Source organism: Streptopelia decaocto, assembly GCF_964273445.1.
Source record: "Streptopelia decaocto genome assembly, chromosome: 2".
In the NCBI taxonomy this organism is placed as follows: domain Eukaryota; kingdom Metazoa; phylum Chordata; class Aves; order Columbiformes; family Columbidae; genus Streptopelia; species Streptopelia decaocto.
The window spans coordinates 33,808,862-33,826,826 of NC_138655.1; the positions used below are offsets into that span (position 1 = coordinate 33,808,862).

General features: G+C 38.7%; 1 protein-coding gene across 3 annotated transcripts in view; it reads left to right on the forward strand.

The window, feature by feature from the left end:
* Positions 1–17,965, forward strand: part of STAU2 (staufen double-stranded RNA binding protein 2) — a 174,151-nt gene that overhangs the window by 103,491 nt on the left and 52,695 nt on the right. For 2 of the 3 annotated variants that reach the window (XM_082046008.1, XM_082046009.1), the window contains exon 13: positions 9,907–10,020. The exons of the other annotated variant lie outside the window; for it this stretch is intronic. In XM_082046008.1, the coding sequence (XP_081902134.1) occupies positions 9,907–10,020 (114 nt within the window). The remainder of the gene's footprint in view (positions 1–9,906; positions 10,021–17,965) is intronic. 3 annotated transcript variants of the gene reach the window in all.

The window sequence follows — 17,965 nt, forward strand, 5'->3', positions numbered from 1 at the left end:
GCTGAGATGAAGACAGTTTAATAGGTAAAGCAAAGCTGTGCACACAAGCAAAGCAAAACAAGGAATTCATGTACCGCTTCCCGTCGGCAGGCAAGTGTTCAGTCATCTCCAGGAAGCTGGGCTCCATCACGTTTAACAGTTACCCAGGAAGATAGATGTTGTAACTCCAAACCTCTCCCTGTCTTCCCCCAGCCTTTATTGGTGAGCATTACATCATATAGTGTGGAATATCCCTTTGGTCACTCAGGGTCAGCTGTTCAGCTGTGTCCCCTCCCAATTTCTTGCCTTCCCCCAGCCCACTCGCTGGTGGGGCAGTGTGAGAAGTACAAAAGGCCTCCATGCTGTGTAAGCACTGCTGACAACACTGTTTTGATCAAAAATCTAAAATGTAGCACCAGAGAAGCTGCCATGGAGAGAATTGGCTCCATCCCAGCCAAAACCAGTAGAGCTTTCTACACTTGACTGGCATCTTTACAGTGGTGTACCACTGGACAGAAGTCAGGAAATAGGAGAACTCCTTTTATCTGTGTGAACTTACTGTCTTTGTGCTCTGAAGAAAACTTATACTTTTTTATCAGGTTATTTGCCACAAAACTTCCCCATTTGTTCAAGACAGCTGCTGTTTTTGTTGTAAAGGTAATACAGATTAACAGGGAAAGAAGTTTCTTTGAGCAAGTCAGTGGATCAGTCAGGATTTTATTGATAATTTTAGTGGCATATGCGATTTGTGCAATACCAGGCAACCTGTTCACTGCGGGTTCTTGTCTGGCTCTCAGAAACTTGCAGGTGTCCTACTACACTGAAAATCAACTTGAAATCAAGTGGCTGCATTATGTAGGTAAGAGCTTCAAGGTCTCCAAACCCTAACTTACAGATGACTAGCCAAAAATACGAAAACATGTTGGGAATGTGGAATAGAGGGAGAGACAAAACAGAACAAGCTGATAGCAAGATTTGTTCTTGAGAGAGCTTCATGTAAAAATCAAAGCACCTGGATTTTATTGCTTTCTGGTTTATAATGTTTTTTAATTGACTAACTTCAGAGAGAAGGCAGGCAGTGCCACAGTGGATGGCAGTGACCCAGAGTAGATCTACAAGAAGTGGGTTTATTAGTTTCCATTTATTTCAGAAATATTTCTGCTGACTGTAGACCGTCTAGTCCATATTAGCCTATTTTTGACCTCAAAGGAAGACAGAATAGTGGTAGTCATTCTGCAAAAAAATAACCATAAGAATCATTCTCATGTCAGTTTCTATGAGGAAAGATGTGTAAATTTGGAAACCTAGCATATTAATTAACAGAGCCTACTGCAGGAGGTAATATTTGCTGCAGGAAGAATGTTTCTGAATTAATTTGACAGCATGCAGACTTAGGAAAACAAATGCAAATCTAGCTATAAGGGGCAGTAAATTTTCTGACACAGAGTCTCCAACTACCTGGCTTCTGGCCAGAAATCTGTCTAAACTAGCTTTCTTCTCTTCTGGCCATCGTTACCTCTCTCCCTCTTACAAGGGAGAAAGCCCTTTATTCAAGTGCTGCCGAAGTTTTGCTCTTCTTGCCTTCAGAAGCAGCCAGGTGCTTCTTTTTTATTTCAGTTTCTAAAAGGAAAGAAGGTAAATGGAGAATAACTGCCTGATGGCATTGTGTGGATCCCCAGGTGTGGTGTGGATGTCAGCTTGGTCACATTTTAGCTTTTCTCCTCAGCATCTTGCAAATAACGATTAAAATCCTCCCCTCCACGTAACTTGCTCTGTGGAAAAAATGTGAATTTTTTTTTATAACCGATTTTAGAATTCAGGGGGTTTACATGTGAGAAAGTTTAAAAGCTGTCAGGGTCTCTCAAAATACTGCAGCCAGCACTAAATGCACCGGGCTGGGTCCCCTGCCAAAATCTTTCTAAGTAAATCCTAATGTGACTTGATAACTCAGCTATGGCCCTTGACTTGGAATACAGCCAGAAAGTTGAAAGACTGGAAGTTTCAGCTGGCAAAATTGTGGGGGTGCGATGGTGAATTCATAGCAGACCGGGGTTTAGCTTTAATTATAACACGGGAATTCAGCCCTCAAGCAAAAATCCTTTAAAAAGAGAAGCAACAAGAAAAGGTGAAGAAGGAGAAAAGAGACGAGTTACAGTGACTTGCAGCCAAGGCTTTCAGAAGGTTTTTTTGTCTGTCGTTTCCTTCTGTCTCATTCGGAATTGGGAGCACAATGAAGCAGGATGATTTTCAGAAGTGAAATGATTGTTTCTCGTTTTAATTAAAGAAGGGTGTTTCTTTCTGCATCGTGCCCTATACCTAGGTTAGTGCACAAACCCAGTGCCAGTATCGGCATCAGACTTTTCAGCATACTCAGGCAGCCAGTTTTGTACTCCCAGTTTCACAGTGACCCTGTTCTCTCTTCATTAGTGCAGTGTTTGGGGCTTTCAAGTCCAGTTTGTAAACAGAGAATAGTTAATGCTTGCTCCACTCTTCACTCCAGTGACAACCTTCATAAAGAAAAAGAGTGTACGTGAAAATGTATTTCCATTGATACGTTTGCTAGAAAGTGATTTTAAACCCTTACTATTTTCTCTCTCCAAACTAACCACATTCCTCTTTCCCTTTAGTCAGTTGTTCAGGATGATACTCGAGACACAGACTCTTCTACAAATGCTCCTTATCACGCTTGTCCTTTGCATACGTTATTAGCAAAACACAAAATCCCTCACCTCCCTCCTTTTTTTCAGGCCATGTGATGAAAAAAGGAGATCCTAGGGCTGCCAGATTTTCATATATCCTTTGACTGTGAACTATAAAATTAATTTCAACTCCTCTCCCTGAAAATACAGTATTTATCTGAATAATTGTGGCTGCATGGATCAGAGGCAGATAAGTTTGTGCAAAGAAACATGTCAGGTATAACCTATTATTTTGTAGTGCTTTGCAGTGGTTTAATTTCTGAATAATTAATTTATTATTTGGGGGGCAAGATTGTATTCAGCGTTTCAGATCACTGTAGTTAGCCTACTCTCTACTATGTCTACAAAATAATACATATCTTAGTTACAGAATAGAGGAAGTGAACAGGGTAGCAAGGTACTCTTCAACATAAGTGTGATTTTTTTATAGAAAGCCATGTCCCTTCTCCTGGTTTCAGCTTTCCCGTCAGACAGGTGGGTCCGTTTGCACCCTTGAATGGCAGCCATTGAAATTATGGTTGCTCGCTTTGCATGTGCCCCACAGGAACACTGTCTTTATAAACACATGCTGGGGTTAAGATTGAATAGATGGAAGGTAACCAGTAAGAATGTTACTGCACCAATAATCCTCTAGGCTGCAACAGCAGCGGTGTTAGCTAATTTTCTCTGAATTAGCACCAAACATCACATCCAGAGGTAGGGTGGAGCTGGGTCTCTCTTGCTTGACTGAGCATAATATATGGCCAGAGTTTCCAGATCTTCCACTTTGCTGAAGCAGGAGCTCTGAATTCAGAGGTTATCTAAATAGCATATAAAAAAAGGACTTACAAGCTTCTTTGGCTCAGATGATAGAGTTGTTTTGCATTTAGCAGATATTTTGTATAGTCTCTTTGGGAACTGCATCAAGTAAGCTTTTTCACTCTTTAATTTGTACTTCACATGTTTTTATAGATGTCAAGTGTCTGCCTTACCAAAGTCAGGAACATAAAATACTGCCGCAGTAACGTGTGACAGTGCCTTTGGTCTGCTGCTTGTAACCTATTTATGGTACAGTAATGGCTTATTTCTTAGTCTAAACCCTAGGACTGTATTTTAATGAAGATTTAGGGCTACGATACAGCTGCTATTCAAACTCTGCAAGAGAGGAGCATGTTAGAATAGCTCAAGATTTACTGCTGAACTGTCAGTCTATAAGCTACTGAGTGTCTTTACCCTTCCGTGCAGTAGCCACGGTGGAAACGTCGCCCACTGCTGTGAGGCAGACACAGCGATTAATGAACCTGAGGCGCGCTAATCAAACATATGTTTTCTTGACACAATGATTGTGTTATATATCACATCCGAATGTACAGGCCTTTATCTTTCCTTAATGATCTAGCAAGGGGCCTTTTTAAAATGTGGGTGTTTTTCATGCGCTCCTTAGATTTGTTCCACAGGGGGTGACCATTAAAAACATCTGACGGGCATGCAGTTAGCCAGCTCCCTGCTGAGATTAGTAAAATACTATATTTAGTAATTGCACTACATCAAGGAACTCCAGCATTGCAGGAAACAGTTTGATTCAACGGGTTTTTTTCTGATTTTTTGAAATTTTCTTTTATTGTATGTCTTATTTTTTCATCTGGGACTTTTTTTTTTCATCTCAGTCTTGTTTTTTGTATCTGTGTTTCCAGACTTTGTTCATACAATGAGATTTTTTTCCCCCAATTTTATTTTTTTTGTTTTTACTGTACTGCTGTTCTAGTCTCACAAATAAAATATAAGGAATTGTAAAGCCAGGTAGTAAGGATGCAAACTGGTATTCGGAATCTCTCTCATGCTGCTCCATGTCTGAAGAGACTAATCTGTTGTTTGTTAGGAAAGTACTATGAATAAGACAAGGATTCACACTTTAAAGTACTAGAATACTATACTGTGAAAGCTCCTAAAATTGTCTTTGAGAAAATGGTTTCAAATTAGCAATCATATTTAATTTAGCTTCCTGCTGGGAGTGTTTATTCACCACTAAATATGCATGAAACAGAATTTGAGCTCAAACAGGATTGTTTAATTTTTTTTGTGGTAGATCATGTGAGCAACAGAAAGAGTAATATAAAAGACCCATATGGGAAAGACACGCATTTCACTGGGAAGCTAAAGGAAGAGGAATGTTTCATGAGACTCTTGTCTGAGTCAAAATTACTATTTTAACATCTGATTTTGAGCCTATTCTGATTTGCTTGTCACTGTAAATCCAGAGCAGCCTCTGTAAAATCTTGAAAATTGTTCTGTAAATTCAGTACTAAATTGGATGCTCTTCCTTTAAGGGGCAGATTTCAAGGAATACCATCCTTTGTTCTAACAAAATAGTCTAGGCCTGTCAATCCAGAAGATTTGTGCATTGCTGAACATAATGGCATTTTATTACCTAGTTTATTTCTGTCTAACATTCTAAGACTCCTGCTGATGCTTTGACTCAGAGTAGTTTTTGGTTTGGAAACATGAACTCCAGTGTCACAGATGGCTTCTTTCTTTTGGTAATTCATATTATTTTTTTTTAAGTTAATAAATGTTCAAGAAAGAAAGTGTTTGGCCAGACAGAAGTTGCCTTTCAAACTGTGAACATCTAAGCAACAGTGTGTGAAAATAGCCTTTATTTTTGCTCCCCTCAGTCTCTCGTTAGCACAGTCAGCTTGTTTCCAGCAGTAGTTCAGTATATTATCGTGCAGCTTGACTACTATGTAGTAGCATAGCAGGTCTCTCACCTTCCTCAGTTGTGAATCGGTAAACCATAGCTCTTGTTCACCCAAAAGGATGGGTCTTCAAGTGCAGAAGTGCCCACTGAAGTCCAGGAGACTACCCTGTGCTTGAAGTGGGGGACATTGCATTTACAGAATACTTTATGCAGATTGACCATGGCTATTACCTGAAATTCCATATTGATCCAGTATCTAGCTTACTGCAAGACAAATCCTGCAAGATTTTTTACAGTTTCTGCCAGAACATAGTGAAAGGTATTATAGTAAAGCTAGATTCAAGAGATAAGTTTGTATAAATATGAAAGAAATGGGAAATTTCCTGCCTTTGGAGCAACATTACGACAGAAGTAACCTTAGCTAATTTCTTATGTGTTTTTGTACAGTGTAATTTAGTTTTCCCTTTATAAAATAACATAGAAGGTTGAGAATTTTGACTATGCCATTCCACACTCAGTTGTAACATTGTAAACATTCATCTTATATCTTCCTTTATGTGAAGCTATAAATGTCCATCAAAATATTTGCGTCTCTTCAGTAATTTAAAATATTAAAAACAAGGGCCAGATTTCAACATAGTTGTCAAATGGTTTCAGACTTTCGCATACATTTCTATATACAAACACCAGTTAGTAGTACTCCTCCATACATACTCATTCCATACAGCTTGTTCCTGACTGAAGCAATCGTGTAAAGGATATACAGTTGCATCTTCTGAGAATATCAAACATGAAAGCATGCATATATGAGTAAATCCTTGGTATGTGCTTGCGGAAAAAATTACTTCTAGAATTTATTGCATTATTTTGATGCCCAGGATGCACTTTGCGTTTTACACACGGAGGTTTTGTGCTGCACCCACATAGGGCAACAGGGTGCTGTGTTTGGGATTCCTGAGCTGGTTGTACATGATTTATCTCAGGTTCTCCACCCGTGGAGTTACCCAGGAGAAAAGCTAGAAGTGCTGTATGCTTTTTCCAATAAATGAGCAGGCTCATTTAGAGTTATTGCCAGGATCTTGTTGTGGCATTGCTTTGTGCTGTGTAGACATACCTTGGAGGAGAACTATGTGTAAATCACTCATAATAGTCTGAGACTGGAGTCTTACATTTTACTCAGAAACTTGCACAGCCCTTCCTACAGACATCAGTATGCTGGCCATGATTTTCTAACCGGATTCTAATGCTGTTCTATAAAATGTCTACTTCTGTGTTGTCCAAATAAAACAGTCTGAATTTTAATGAGTGAAATTTCATTCCTGTTTAATCCTTAAAATGCATGGAGCTAATTTGTGACTGTCCCTTAATTACTCAGAATTGAAGCCTGATAATCAGGTCTGGACATAGATAGAAATTATTTTTATGACTCTTTTATTTTTACCTCCATAATGTATGGAAAACGAAAATGACCAATTGCAGTTAGGCCACAGGCCTTAATGGTGGGTTAAAGTCCCAGCGCTGCCATTACTCCCGCCAGTGCCGAGTGAATTTGGATGAGTCATTTAATGACTGTCCACAAAGTGTCCTTACGTGCCTAACAGAGTTATTGCCGAGATGAGCTTTAGTCAAGCACTTTTGACTCTTAAGGCACTGAGGAACTCAGAAAAGTATTAGTGCCATTGTGAATCTCACCAATGGCCGTGAACTCACTGTTGGAGCACTTGTCTGGCCTTCAGTCACCACACCTTGACCGCAGATACTGAATCAGGTGTTTGCTGTGCCTTCATGTTCCCCTGCCTTAGTTAATAATGATATTCTTAAACCAGTTTTGTAGACGTTCAGGTTTCTCCCATGCTTATAATAGCATGAACACAGAAACTGAAATATTTGCAACATACTGCTGGCCAAAATCCTAGAAGTAACTGCTGTTATTCAGACTATTAAGTAACTATTCAACTACTGCAATTTCTTTCTGAGTGCCTATTTTGGACATTCTGCTCAAACAGGTAAACTCGTAGCACTCTTGGTTGACAAAAAACAAACAAACAAACAAACAAACTTTGGATCACAGATCAAATTTGAAGAAGAAAGGAATAGAATATAGCGTTTGTGAATGTAGCAGCTGGACTGATAAATAACAAAACAGGACTACTGGGAAATTGCACATACGCATGCCAAATGTAGAAGAAATCTGAATGTTTCTACTGACTGCACAAATCTGTAGACTAGAGAGATCTGATGAAAGGACAAAGTTTTATTCTGTCCCCCATTCAAGGTCCAGTATTTTGGTTTTTTTATATCACTGTTCATATTATTAACATAGAAAGTGTTTATTTTGGTTCAACTGAAGAGCTTCAACAGGGCCAGAGATAATTAGAGGACTGTTGTCTAAGAAATTACAAGGTAATGGCCGTGATATATTCAGATGAGGCCCAAAGTGTGTCATGAAATTGCTTTGGGAAAATTAGGACTAGAAAGATACCAAAATTCTGACTTTATTGCAGTTTCAGTGTGAGACTCTAAAGGGAGCGTGCATCAAATCTGCTACCGCAAATACAATAAAAGTGTCATGTAATGCTACTAATAATTTTTCCTATGGATTTGTCCTGTTCTTTCAGCCTGTTACCCTTGCTTTATTTTAGTGGACATTAGTGAAGTGTAACCTTATTTGTATTATTCTCATTAAAAATAAGCCTACAAAGATGCTAGGCAGTGCAGAAAATGCCATTTTTTCCATTTCTCTGTATGTGTTCTAAGACATGTACTTTTCTTGGTCACCAGATTTTACCCCTTCTGCTATGTCATGTCTGCAATACAGACTCATCCTCTTGAGCTTTTCTGCCCCATTTCTCCACACCACATTCCCAAAACACATACTTAGCAGAATATCTATCTTGCATCCAGATACCGCAGTTGTGGAAGCTTGATAAGTCCTTGTCATAACCGTAGTCACTGATGTTTAAGGACCTTCAGTTTATATTTGCAAGCCAAATTTCGTACCTTCATACCTCTTTTGATTAATCAAAGTTAAACCATTGTATATGTGAAGGGGCCTCTGGTGGTTTCTAAGTAAGTAGTATGGCTTTTCTGGCAGGGAGAGACAAGCAATTTAGTAGGTACATATTGTGGGGGCTGGGAGAGGAAGAGAGAGAAGGATAATCCAGAAAGCTTTGGAAGGGGCTGAGTGAAATCAGTATTTCTATACACAGTACAAGAATTTTGCCTTCTGTATCTTACTTTTTGCTGCAGCCAGTTTTGATGTGTTGTCAGTAAAGCAGTTCCGAAATATAGCACTGGCTTGGTTTTCCTCTCACTCAGCCGGTTTTGCTCTGGTTTTGATTCAGCTGAAGTATTCCCAGTTTGCACCTGTGGCAAAGAAGAGTATTAGGCACAGGGGATTTAATACACATGGCATACAATTAAGTATCATATATGTCACTAAATCATTTCCACGGGAATAACTCTAATATAGTTCCTAGTTGTCTTCAGAAATAATAAAGTTTAATTTTGTAGCCTACATGTCAAGATGGGGCTTTAACTTTTGCCTGAGAGCTGTACAGCTGTAAATAGATACTAACATAAAAGGTCTGTCTCCAGCAGAGCTGATCTCTCTTTCCATTTCTGACAAGGGGTCACATAGCCAATGTAAATTACCACCATAAACTAAATTCCACCTCTCCTGTAGAACAAAGTGCTTGATCTGCCTGTCTAGAAGCCAGGAGCTATGCAGAGAACTGTAATATTTCAACAATTCAGCATGAGTGGCAACCTGTTCTTAATAACCGAACACTGGCAAAGTTTAACTTAATTTTGTCTCAACATATTAAAATCCATTCTTGCTTTAGGGATTTAAGAACTATCTGAAGGGGACTTGAAGACAGGGAGAATAATTCAAGTAGAAGCACTACCTCTGTATTTCATGTAAGATTCAGGCTCAACACACACTCCTTGAAATCCGTAGGGAATGAGTTACTCAGAAAAAGTAGCAGAAAAAGGTAACCTAGACATCTCAAGAAGAAAGTGAATTATTCTCCGTTTTATCTGTCATTTTGGTTTAATTACAAAATGAAATTCAAATATACAACATTACATAGCCATGTCAAAAAAGTTAGTGGATTTTAGTAGAAATGGCATTACAATCGAAAAATTAAAACTGCTATTGCCAGGTTTTTGGGGGTGTAATGATTTACATGGATCTTTTATAACTAATCTACAAAATGCTATTAAAAATGACATCTCAGCTGGAAACTATAACTTGAAATTAGATTCTTATAATTGTATTGATACATCTTTAATTCAGTCTCAAAGGCCTCAGAAACTGAAGAAAACAGCACTTTACAAACAATCCAACAGGCGTATCACAGCAAATTCAGCCTCAATTCAGTATGTTACTGCCTAGAATACTTTACCCACTCCTTGTTTTATATTAAAGATGAATTCAATGTAAATGTTTGGAATTCTTCTTACAAACTTGTTGAAAAGGGGCAGTTTTTTGGCATGACTCCCTTGTACAAACCTGGTGTTTAGCAGATTACGTATGTTATTCTGTTATAGGTACACTACAGTGATAGACAAAATGGCAAAGAGTGTATGACCTGTTTGACACTGTCTCCTGTGCAGATGACTTTCCAAGGTATCGGAAGCTCCATTGAAGCCAGCCATGACCAGGTATAATACCTTCACCCCACACTCTTGTAATTTTATTAATATCTAGTAAGGCCAGAATGTCAGCATTAGTAAATTTTAAATTTTGACACATCTCATGATTTTCGTATGGCATGTTCTTGTCACTGGGATTTGCCTGTCGTGCCCTAGTAAAATCCTGGTTAGATCAAAATAGTGACCCAAGGAGACAAAACTGTGTTGCCTTTTATATATTTTTAAGACATATTAGGAAAGCCTGAGGAGCTTGCTTTGCTTTTGAAGTCAGATGTAAGGCTTCTGCAAAGGTTTTGTTTAATTTTATGTGTGTATCAGGTCTTGTCTGTCCTATTTTTACTAGAAGCTTATGCGTAGCTAGAAAAGCAGAGAGATGAAGCCATCATCTCCAGCCATCACCTGTCATAAGAAACTGGCATTTTGAGAGGAGAAGGAGACTGTGTAAAACTCCCATTTTGTTTGACGGTTCTTAAAACATTTAATTCAAGCTTCTGGCCAAAGGCCAGAAGAAAAACATCTCAATGCTAATCAGTCATCACCCTGCTGCTTCAAATGGGAACTGAGGGGGACTTCCATTCCAGTCTTCTTGTCCTCCAACACTCTTACTTATAAAAGCAAGACAAGACTTTGATACTCCAAAAGTTTTAAAAGCAAAAAGGAAACAAGTAGAAGAAAAATTTAAACCAAACCTTGCACCTTTCAGACCTTCAGTAGAATGGAAAAAGTACAGTTTTTATTTGCCTTTTTAGGCCATCTCTAAGTTGTACTGTGTTCACATTTGCCATACACTTTATCAGACTCCATGTAAGATTCTCTAAGGCAAAAGGAAAACTCAGCTTAAGAATTATCAGAATTCATTACTTTTGGGGAAAAGCTTCAGGCACTCTTAGCCATATTTTTGGTTGGTGTTTTTTTTTTTAATTGGAAATTTGTAAGTCAGTTGTTAACATAGCCTAAGCCCATTAGTTATTTACATGGAACATGAGGATATTTCCTGTCCTTAAGTGTTTGGTTTTTTACAGTAATGGAGAGTTGTGGTAAGTCAGAACATACTTTGACAGAAGTAATTCATTCAGTTCTCATTTCATCCAGCAACTTGTTTATGCTGTTCTAAAGTTGCTTCATTTTTCTTTCAGTAAAGATCGCCTTTTAAAATTAAGTTGTAAGTCAAAGACAATATTTAGACATTTCAATGAATTTAAGGTGGTCCATGTCAGTTTGGTAACAACTACATTCTGGGCTACAAGCCAGCTTGGCCTTTGTCTTAGAATTTATTTAGGCTAGAGTATGATATGTAAACAGACAAAAAGACTTTGTAAGCAAAAAGCACATTTAAACCATCTGAATAATTATGTATTTAAGACATCTAAATGAAAAAGTGTTATTGAGCCTGCAAAATCAAGTACCTAGAAATTAGGAAATTCCAGATTATGCGCAGCATTAGTTTGATCCCAAGTGTGCCCATTCAGTGCTCCAAACAGGACATTCTTCTGTGAGGAAAAAAAATATTCATAAAATAACATACATAAAGATTGTATCATAGCGTGTGCACAAATGGGTAGAATTAAGTTTGCTTGGGCCATTATGTAGCTAGAATTTCCTAATCTTACTTCAATTTGAAGTTTAAAAAAATGTTCATCATTTTGTTTAGTTATGCAGTTTTCCACGGGGTTCTTGAAAAGGAAAGAAAAAAGTTTTGCCATTGTATGATGGGGTGGTTGTTGCACACTGAACCCACATCACTTGTGCAAAGATTTCATCTGAGCTGAGAGTAAAAGACAGTAATCATCTAAAAGCCAAGTGCCAACCAGTGGGTCACAAAATAGCACCACATACTGGACAGGATTCACAAATTTCTGCTCATCCTCTTCTTAAATATCAAAGGAATTCCACTTTCTGGGGAAGAGAGATGCTACTGACTGCTTGTGCTTGATAAGGCAGGTGGCAGGACTGGATCGAAGCATTTGCTGTCACCTGAATAAAGAGAGAAAACTGAATCATTAGCAAACAAACAGAAAGCACATCAAGTGTTTGTCAGGCACTTAATTAATTCATGTCAAAATTAGAGCTCTTAATGGACTAGCTAAAAAAATAAATGTATTTTCTTTCTTGTTCCTATGTGATGGGTATGATTTTACTTCTTTTTCTACAGTTTCCCTCACAACAGGTTTGTTTGATACCCTTATTCTTCTTATAAAAATAGGAAACAGAACTGCTGCACCTTGGTTAGGCTGAATTATCAACATTTTAAAGTTTCAAATGAAATAAGTGAAATAAGATATCCACATGCTATAAAAATTTAATTCTAGAAATTCTAATTTATGTCATCTGTATTTTTAAATCATCTCTCTTGTATTATATGGTAATTAGGATGGAGTAGTCACCTGAAAGCCTGTGGTTTCAATGGAGGCATGTTGATTTGTGTCAGCTATGGGGCCTGACATAGTTTCACTTTGAGGATCTGTCTGTTTCTATGTTTATGAAAATAATTTTTCTCGTGTTCATTCTAAAATACAGATTTTATAATTTCTAGGGTTTTTTTTGTTGATTGGGTGTTGTTTGTTTTGTTTTGTTAATGGAAAACTCTCTGAATGAGACTCTGGAATAGTTTCTTTGTGGGAAAGTGGTTGTGTAAGAATATCTAAAATATTGAAATCTGTTGTGTAAGAATATCTAAAGAGAAAGCTGTATACCAGAGTTGTCACTATATGTATTTTGGCAGAAGAACCACAGCTGACCTCATACCTTGATCAAAAAAAATGAATGAAAAAGAAGGGAAGGGAAAAGGGAAGGAAAGGGAAAAGGGAAGGGAAAAAGGAAGGGAAGGGAAGGGAAGGGAAGGGAAGGGAAGGGAAGGGAAGGGAAGGGAAGGGAAGGGAAGGGAAGGAAAGGAAAGGAAAGGAAAGGAAAGGAAAGGAAAGGAAAGGAAAGGAAAGGAAAGGAAAGGAAAGGAAAGGAAAGGAAAGGAAAGGAAAGGAAAGGAAAGGAAAGGAAAGGAAAGGAAAGGAAAGGAAAGGAAAGGAAAGGAAAGGAAAAAGGAAGAGGTTCTGATGGCAATCCTTGTCCTTTGTAATATATCTCTCAACTCATACAGTGGGAGATTTGTTATCCAGCAGATACCAATGTGGTTACGGTGCTACATAAGTATATTATCTTGCTTTTTCAAATATGCCAAGACTTGACACAGCAGTTTTTCAAGTCACTTCCTCTTTCTCTAGACTCTGTAGGGAGTTTTCGTTCTTTAGATTGCTTTAGCTTGTGTTTTTAATGAGTTTAAATTTTATATCCACATACTTCATTTGAGCAGTTTCAGGTTAAAATAAGCATTTCATACTGGTACAATAATTAGTGTGTATTTCAAATGTCTGATTAACAAGGCATATCTGATTTGGTCATGAAGCAGTATTGTGGAAGCAATTGCTGGTGTTTCATTTTTCTTTTGGCAAACAGTAAAAAAGGGAAACATTCCTAAAGTACCACTGCAATCCAGCCTGCCGCATGTTTTGTTGCATTTTGCATTCAGGTGTGCCAGACTTCTTAGTAGAAATGTAATGGTTTTTAGAATATTTTTTCCCTGAATTATTTATTGCTCTGTTTTCTGTTTCCTAGTATTTGACTGTAACTATAAATGGCAACAATTCTTTGGGGTTTTTTTGAATGAAATTTAGCTACAGGCAGCTTTTAGTTAAAATGGCCCCACTTTCTAGTGGCTTTCTCAAGCACACCTGAGTTTTTCCTTAATGGTAATGAATCCTGGTATTTTTTACCTTGCTGTGAGACTGGAGGCAACCTATTCTCAGGACTCAGGATGGACTTTAGGTGTACGGTGTAAAGCTGAGGATTTAATTTCATGTGGATGATATAAGGAAACAGAAAGGAAGTCCAGGTAGTTGTTCTATTTGTGTCACTAATAAAACTGAAGGTATGATGGGCAGGAGACAAAAAAAAAAGAGATAGGAGTCTATGTAAGCAAAAAATAGGTGGAGTGGAGCAGAAAACTAAGAAAGTGAATGTCTAAAGGCCATAGAAGTGGGACAATGAGAAGAAGTTAGAGCGAAATGCAAGACGGTGCTCAAATATCACACCAAAATGAAGACATCTTCTCTACTGCTTAGTCTGAAAGTCTTAGAGAGTTCTGCCTGCTTAGCTTCTCAAGGTATTGGATATGGAATTGCTTGTTACCAATAGAAATCAATATCTTTCAGCTTTAGCAAACTGGGTTATATGAAGAGTGCTTTGAAATTGTGAGCACAGAGGTACCAAGAAATTTTAGGTAGAAGATCTAATGCTATCAGAGCAAACTACTGAAGGAAATATGGATTTATGTTTCCCCTAAAGACTTCTAGTCAATACCATTGAGTTGTTAAGAGATGTACTTCACTTAACGCAAATAATTGGACTCACTGCGATGGTAGCTAGGTTAAATTTGAGTGGCTGTGGCATACAAGATGGCCTGTGGCATAGTTTCAATCTAAGAAGTGACGCTTTTGCTATGTCTTGAACAAAACAGTGTCAAACTCATCTTCCATCTTTGTGTGTATATTTTTGAAATTTGCAATATTGTCATCGTTAGTGGCTTTGTAATAATTGCTGTTTTTCTGAATGCTTCATCTCTAAATGACTGCAGCTTTGCTTCAGCAGTATCATACCCCTGTGGTTGTCATAGCTGTGGAGAAAACCCTGGAAAAAACATCTTGGGTGCATTCTTAACACTTGCTGAACAGCAGGCAGATTGGAAGTCTGAACATTCATTTTTTTAATAAAATCATTTTAAAGTCAGTTCTGGTGATGAGAAAGAACAGATTGGGCCCGTTTTGAGATTTTTGAATGCTTGCCATGGAGTGCTCTGCCTGTACAATTGGATTTTCAGCCCCCAGTAACTTGATGTCCATTGAGTGGTGACCAGTTCTCTATTTAAATTTCAAGATACAGAACAAAGACTAGTGCATTTTCTTGAAGTCTCATTATTTTAATACTTTGTGATGATTTTGGAGGTTTTAATGTGTGTTTTTTGGAGCTAGCAGTGCTGCCCATTTGTTTATTACTGGCTTCTGATGTTTAAATTACCCAATAGTCCCAACGAGACATGCTGCTAAAGTGAGTATAATGAATCTTTCATGCTTATATTTTTAGTCCATGCTTTCTTAATCCCATCCATTATATTTATGTTGTATATTAGACCATGTTTTTAGAACTATTCTACACTTTACAGTGCATAAAATGGAATACTTTTATTTTCCAGGACAGATAAGAGTTGTGTAATATTATCTATAATCTACCACTATTACCACTTTAAAACAGTTGGAAGGAAAATAAGTAGGGGCAGAAATTGTAGAAGTGGAAGAGCTACTGATGAGATAGATTTTATAAGAGAGTCCGGCAGGGAGAACCCTGTAAAAAAAACAAAAGCCCCAAAAAACAGTGGTGCAGTCAGTGAATATGCAGAGGATGAGAAATTGTCCAGTGCTGTAACCAGTAAAGATGAAAAGGATTGGTTTTTTTGTTAAGATACCTTGCTACATCAGAAAAAAAGTTCATTTACTGGACACTGCATTAATTCCTGCTTAAAATTAGTTTTGTTATAAGGCGAAATTGGTATTCTTTGGATGTTCAGATTTACTTCACAGTGGATGTTTATGTCCTGGACATAGACAAAAAATACCAAATTATTACTATTTAAAAAAAAATACATGTATTCTTCAAGCAGTTTTCCCAAAACTTGGTGATTCCCTTCACAGCCCTTTCAGCATCAGGACTCCGACCTGATCATGTCAAAACATCTCACGCAAGTAGGTCTCCTTCTCCCACCTTCCACTTGACAACTCTGTAACCTTTAGGGTGAGTCCGGCATGGCCACAGCTGAGTGCCTGGTGCTCCAAGAGACAGTTCATGTGCTGCTTTTGATATGTAGCACCATGCTTCTCTCTTGTTGTGTGGGGAAGGTTGCACCTCGTGGGTTGACGTTGCAGTCAGGAGTCATCCCATCAGGTTTTAGTTAGGCTCACTAGGTTGTTGTCTGGTATTTGGTAGTTTTTTCCTCGTCTGCTGCGTTCCCCACAACTGTGTGTGGAAGCATTTGTACATGCTCTCTGTATTCTTCATCTTCTGTTTTGCATTATCTCAGTCTGGATGTACGTGATAGAACATTTGCTTTTCCCTGGCAGCTGCTAAGTTTTCCTTGATGAGCTCAAGATCAAACGTTTCTATTTGTTCAGAATGCGTAATCTTGCATTTTCAAAAAGTGAGTTACTAATTAACTGCCGAATGGGAACAGAATGTAAACCAAGGCGCAGCTGTCTCCCTGCCAGACCCTTTCAGTGCTCTCATTCAGGGCTTCCCGAGCAGCTTCCCAATGTGACTGCCTCTTGCTGAAGATGCAGAATAGGATTTTCAGTGCTCTGTGTATGCATGTTTGTTTATACAGTAATGTCAGCAGGGTATGAAATGCTACTGATGCAGTCTCTAGGTATCTTACATGCTTTGCATGAAAAAGATGATAAACAAAGACCATGTTTGTTCTGGGGGCTATTTCCTCCTCTGTTGAGGGGGAAAAAAAAAAGGTGAAATAACATAGCGACAACTATAGGTGAAGTTTCACAAGAGTAGTGAGGTTCACAGAATCACAGAACAGCTGAGGCTGAAAGGAACCTCTGGAGGGCATCTGGTGGAGCCCCCCTGCACAAGCAGGGCCACCCAGCTGCCCAGGACTATGTCCAGACAGCTTTTGAATATCCTCAAGGTGGGAGACTCTACCTTGGTGTTCCTTCCCATTGACTTCATCTCCAATCCTGGATGCTTCCTAAACCACTGAGCTGGCAGAAGCTAACTGAGGTTTTTAGCCAGCTAAGTGAGTTGAACTGGCCCACTGGGGTTTCAATGAGTACCAGAGCTAGAGCAAGGGAGACATCAGGACTGCCCAGCCAAGAGAATAGGAGAGAGAGCCATCCCCTTGCACAGCAGCAAGCTATTAGATCAGCTCACCCACCATGTAAAATGTCACGTGAAGAGGATGAGGCAAAAATTAACTGTGCAGAAAAATTAATTTCTTGTAGAAATGTTTGTCTTAAACCTGTTCACTGTGCAGTAGCGTGACCTGGCATAAAGAAGAGAACAGGAATGCTCACAGATGAAGGAGGAAGAACAGGATCATAGAGAGACCTAGAGAAGTTTAGCTGTTTTGGAACTGCACCCTTAGTAGTTGCTTTCATTAAAATACCTTAGCAGGCTTTCAGTGCAGTGTAGCATGTGGAAGTGAAAAGAAAGGCATTAACAATGTGCAATGAGCCAGCCTTCCATGTACCACAGGCCAGCTGTTCGCTATCCTTAGTCTGCAATCTGTTTCTGGTTTGGTTTGTTTTGCTGTTACTTTAGGCTGAGCTGACCAGTGGTGAAATGTAAAAATCTTGAATTTCCTTGCTGCTGTGGCTGATAGGGAAGGGAAGAAGCTTAAAAGGGAAATATGTTGGAGAAGTTTGGGAAAGCTGAAAGTGTCAGTTTGCTGCCTTGTCACACTGCAACAGGAGACTCAGCCCACTTGCAGTACCAAGAAATCTTAACAGCTTTTGGTTCTTCTCCTACTCAGCTGTTAAAAGTTGATAGACCTACACCTACTAGACAAAAGTTGGTGACAGAGCCGGAGACAAAAATCAAGTGGGAGGAGACCCTCCCAAGTAGCTTGTCTTGCAGTTGGGATTGACAAGGATCTGGATTTTTCATCTTGACCCCTGACGGGCAGGATTTTCCTTTTAATAGATATATTAATTTTAATTTCTAGGACTGGTAAAGCTTTCAAGCCTTATGAGTGAAAACTAACACTCAGTCAAAACCCAGTTGCCTACTTTGTAGTCACCTCCATTTCAGACCAAGAAAGACTTTAGCAAAATGTACACTCAACTTGGTTGCCCACCCTCTGCTTGCCAGAGTTATTCTGTGGCATTTTCCGCACACAGTGTGC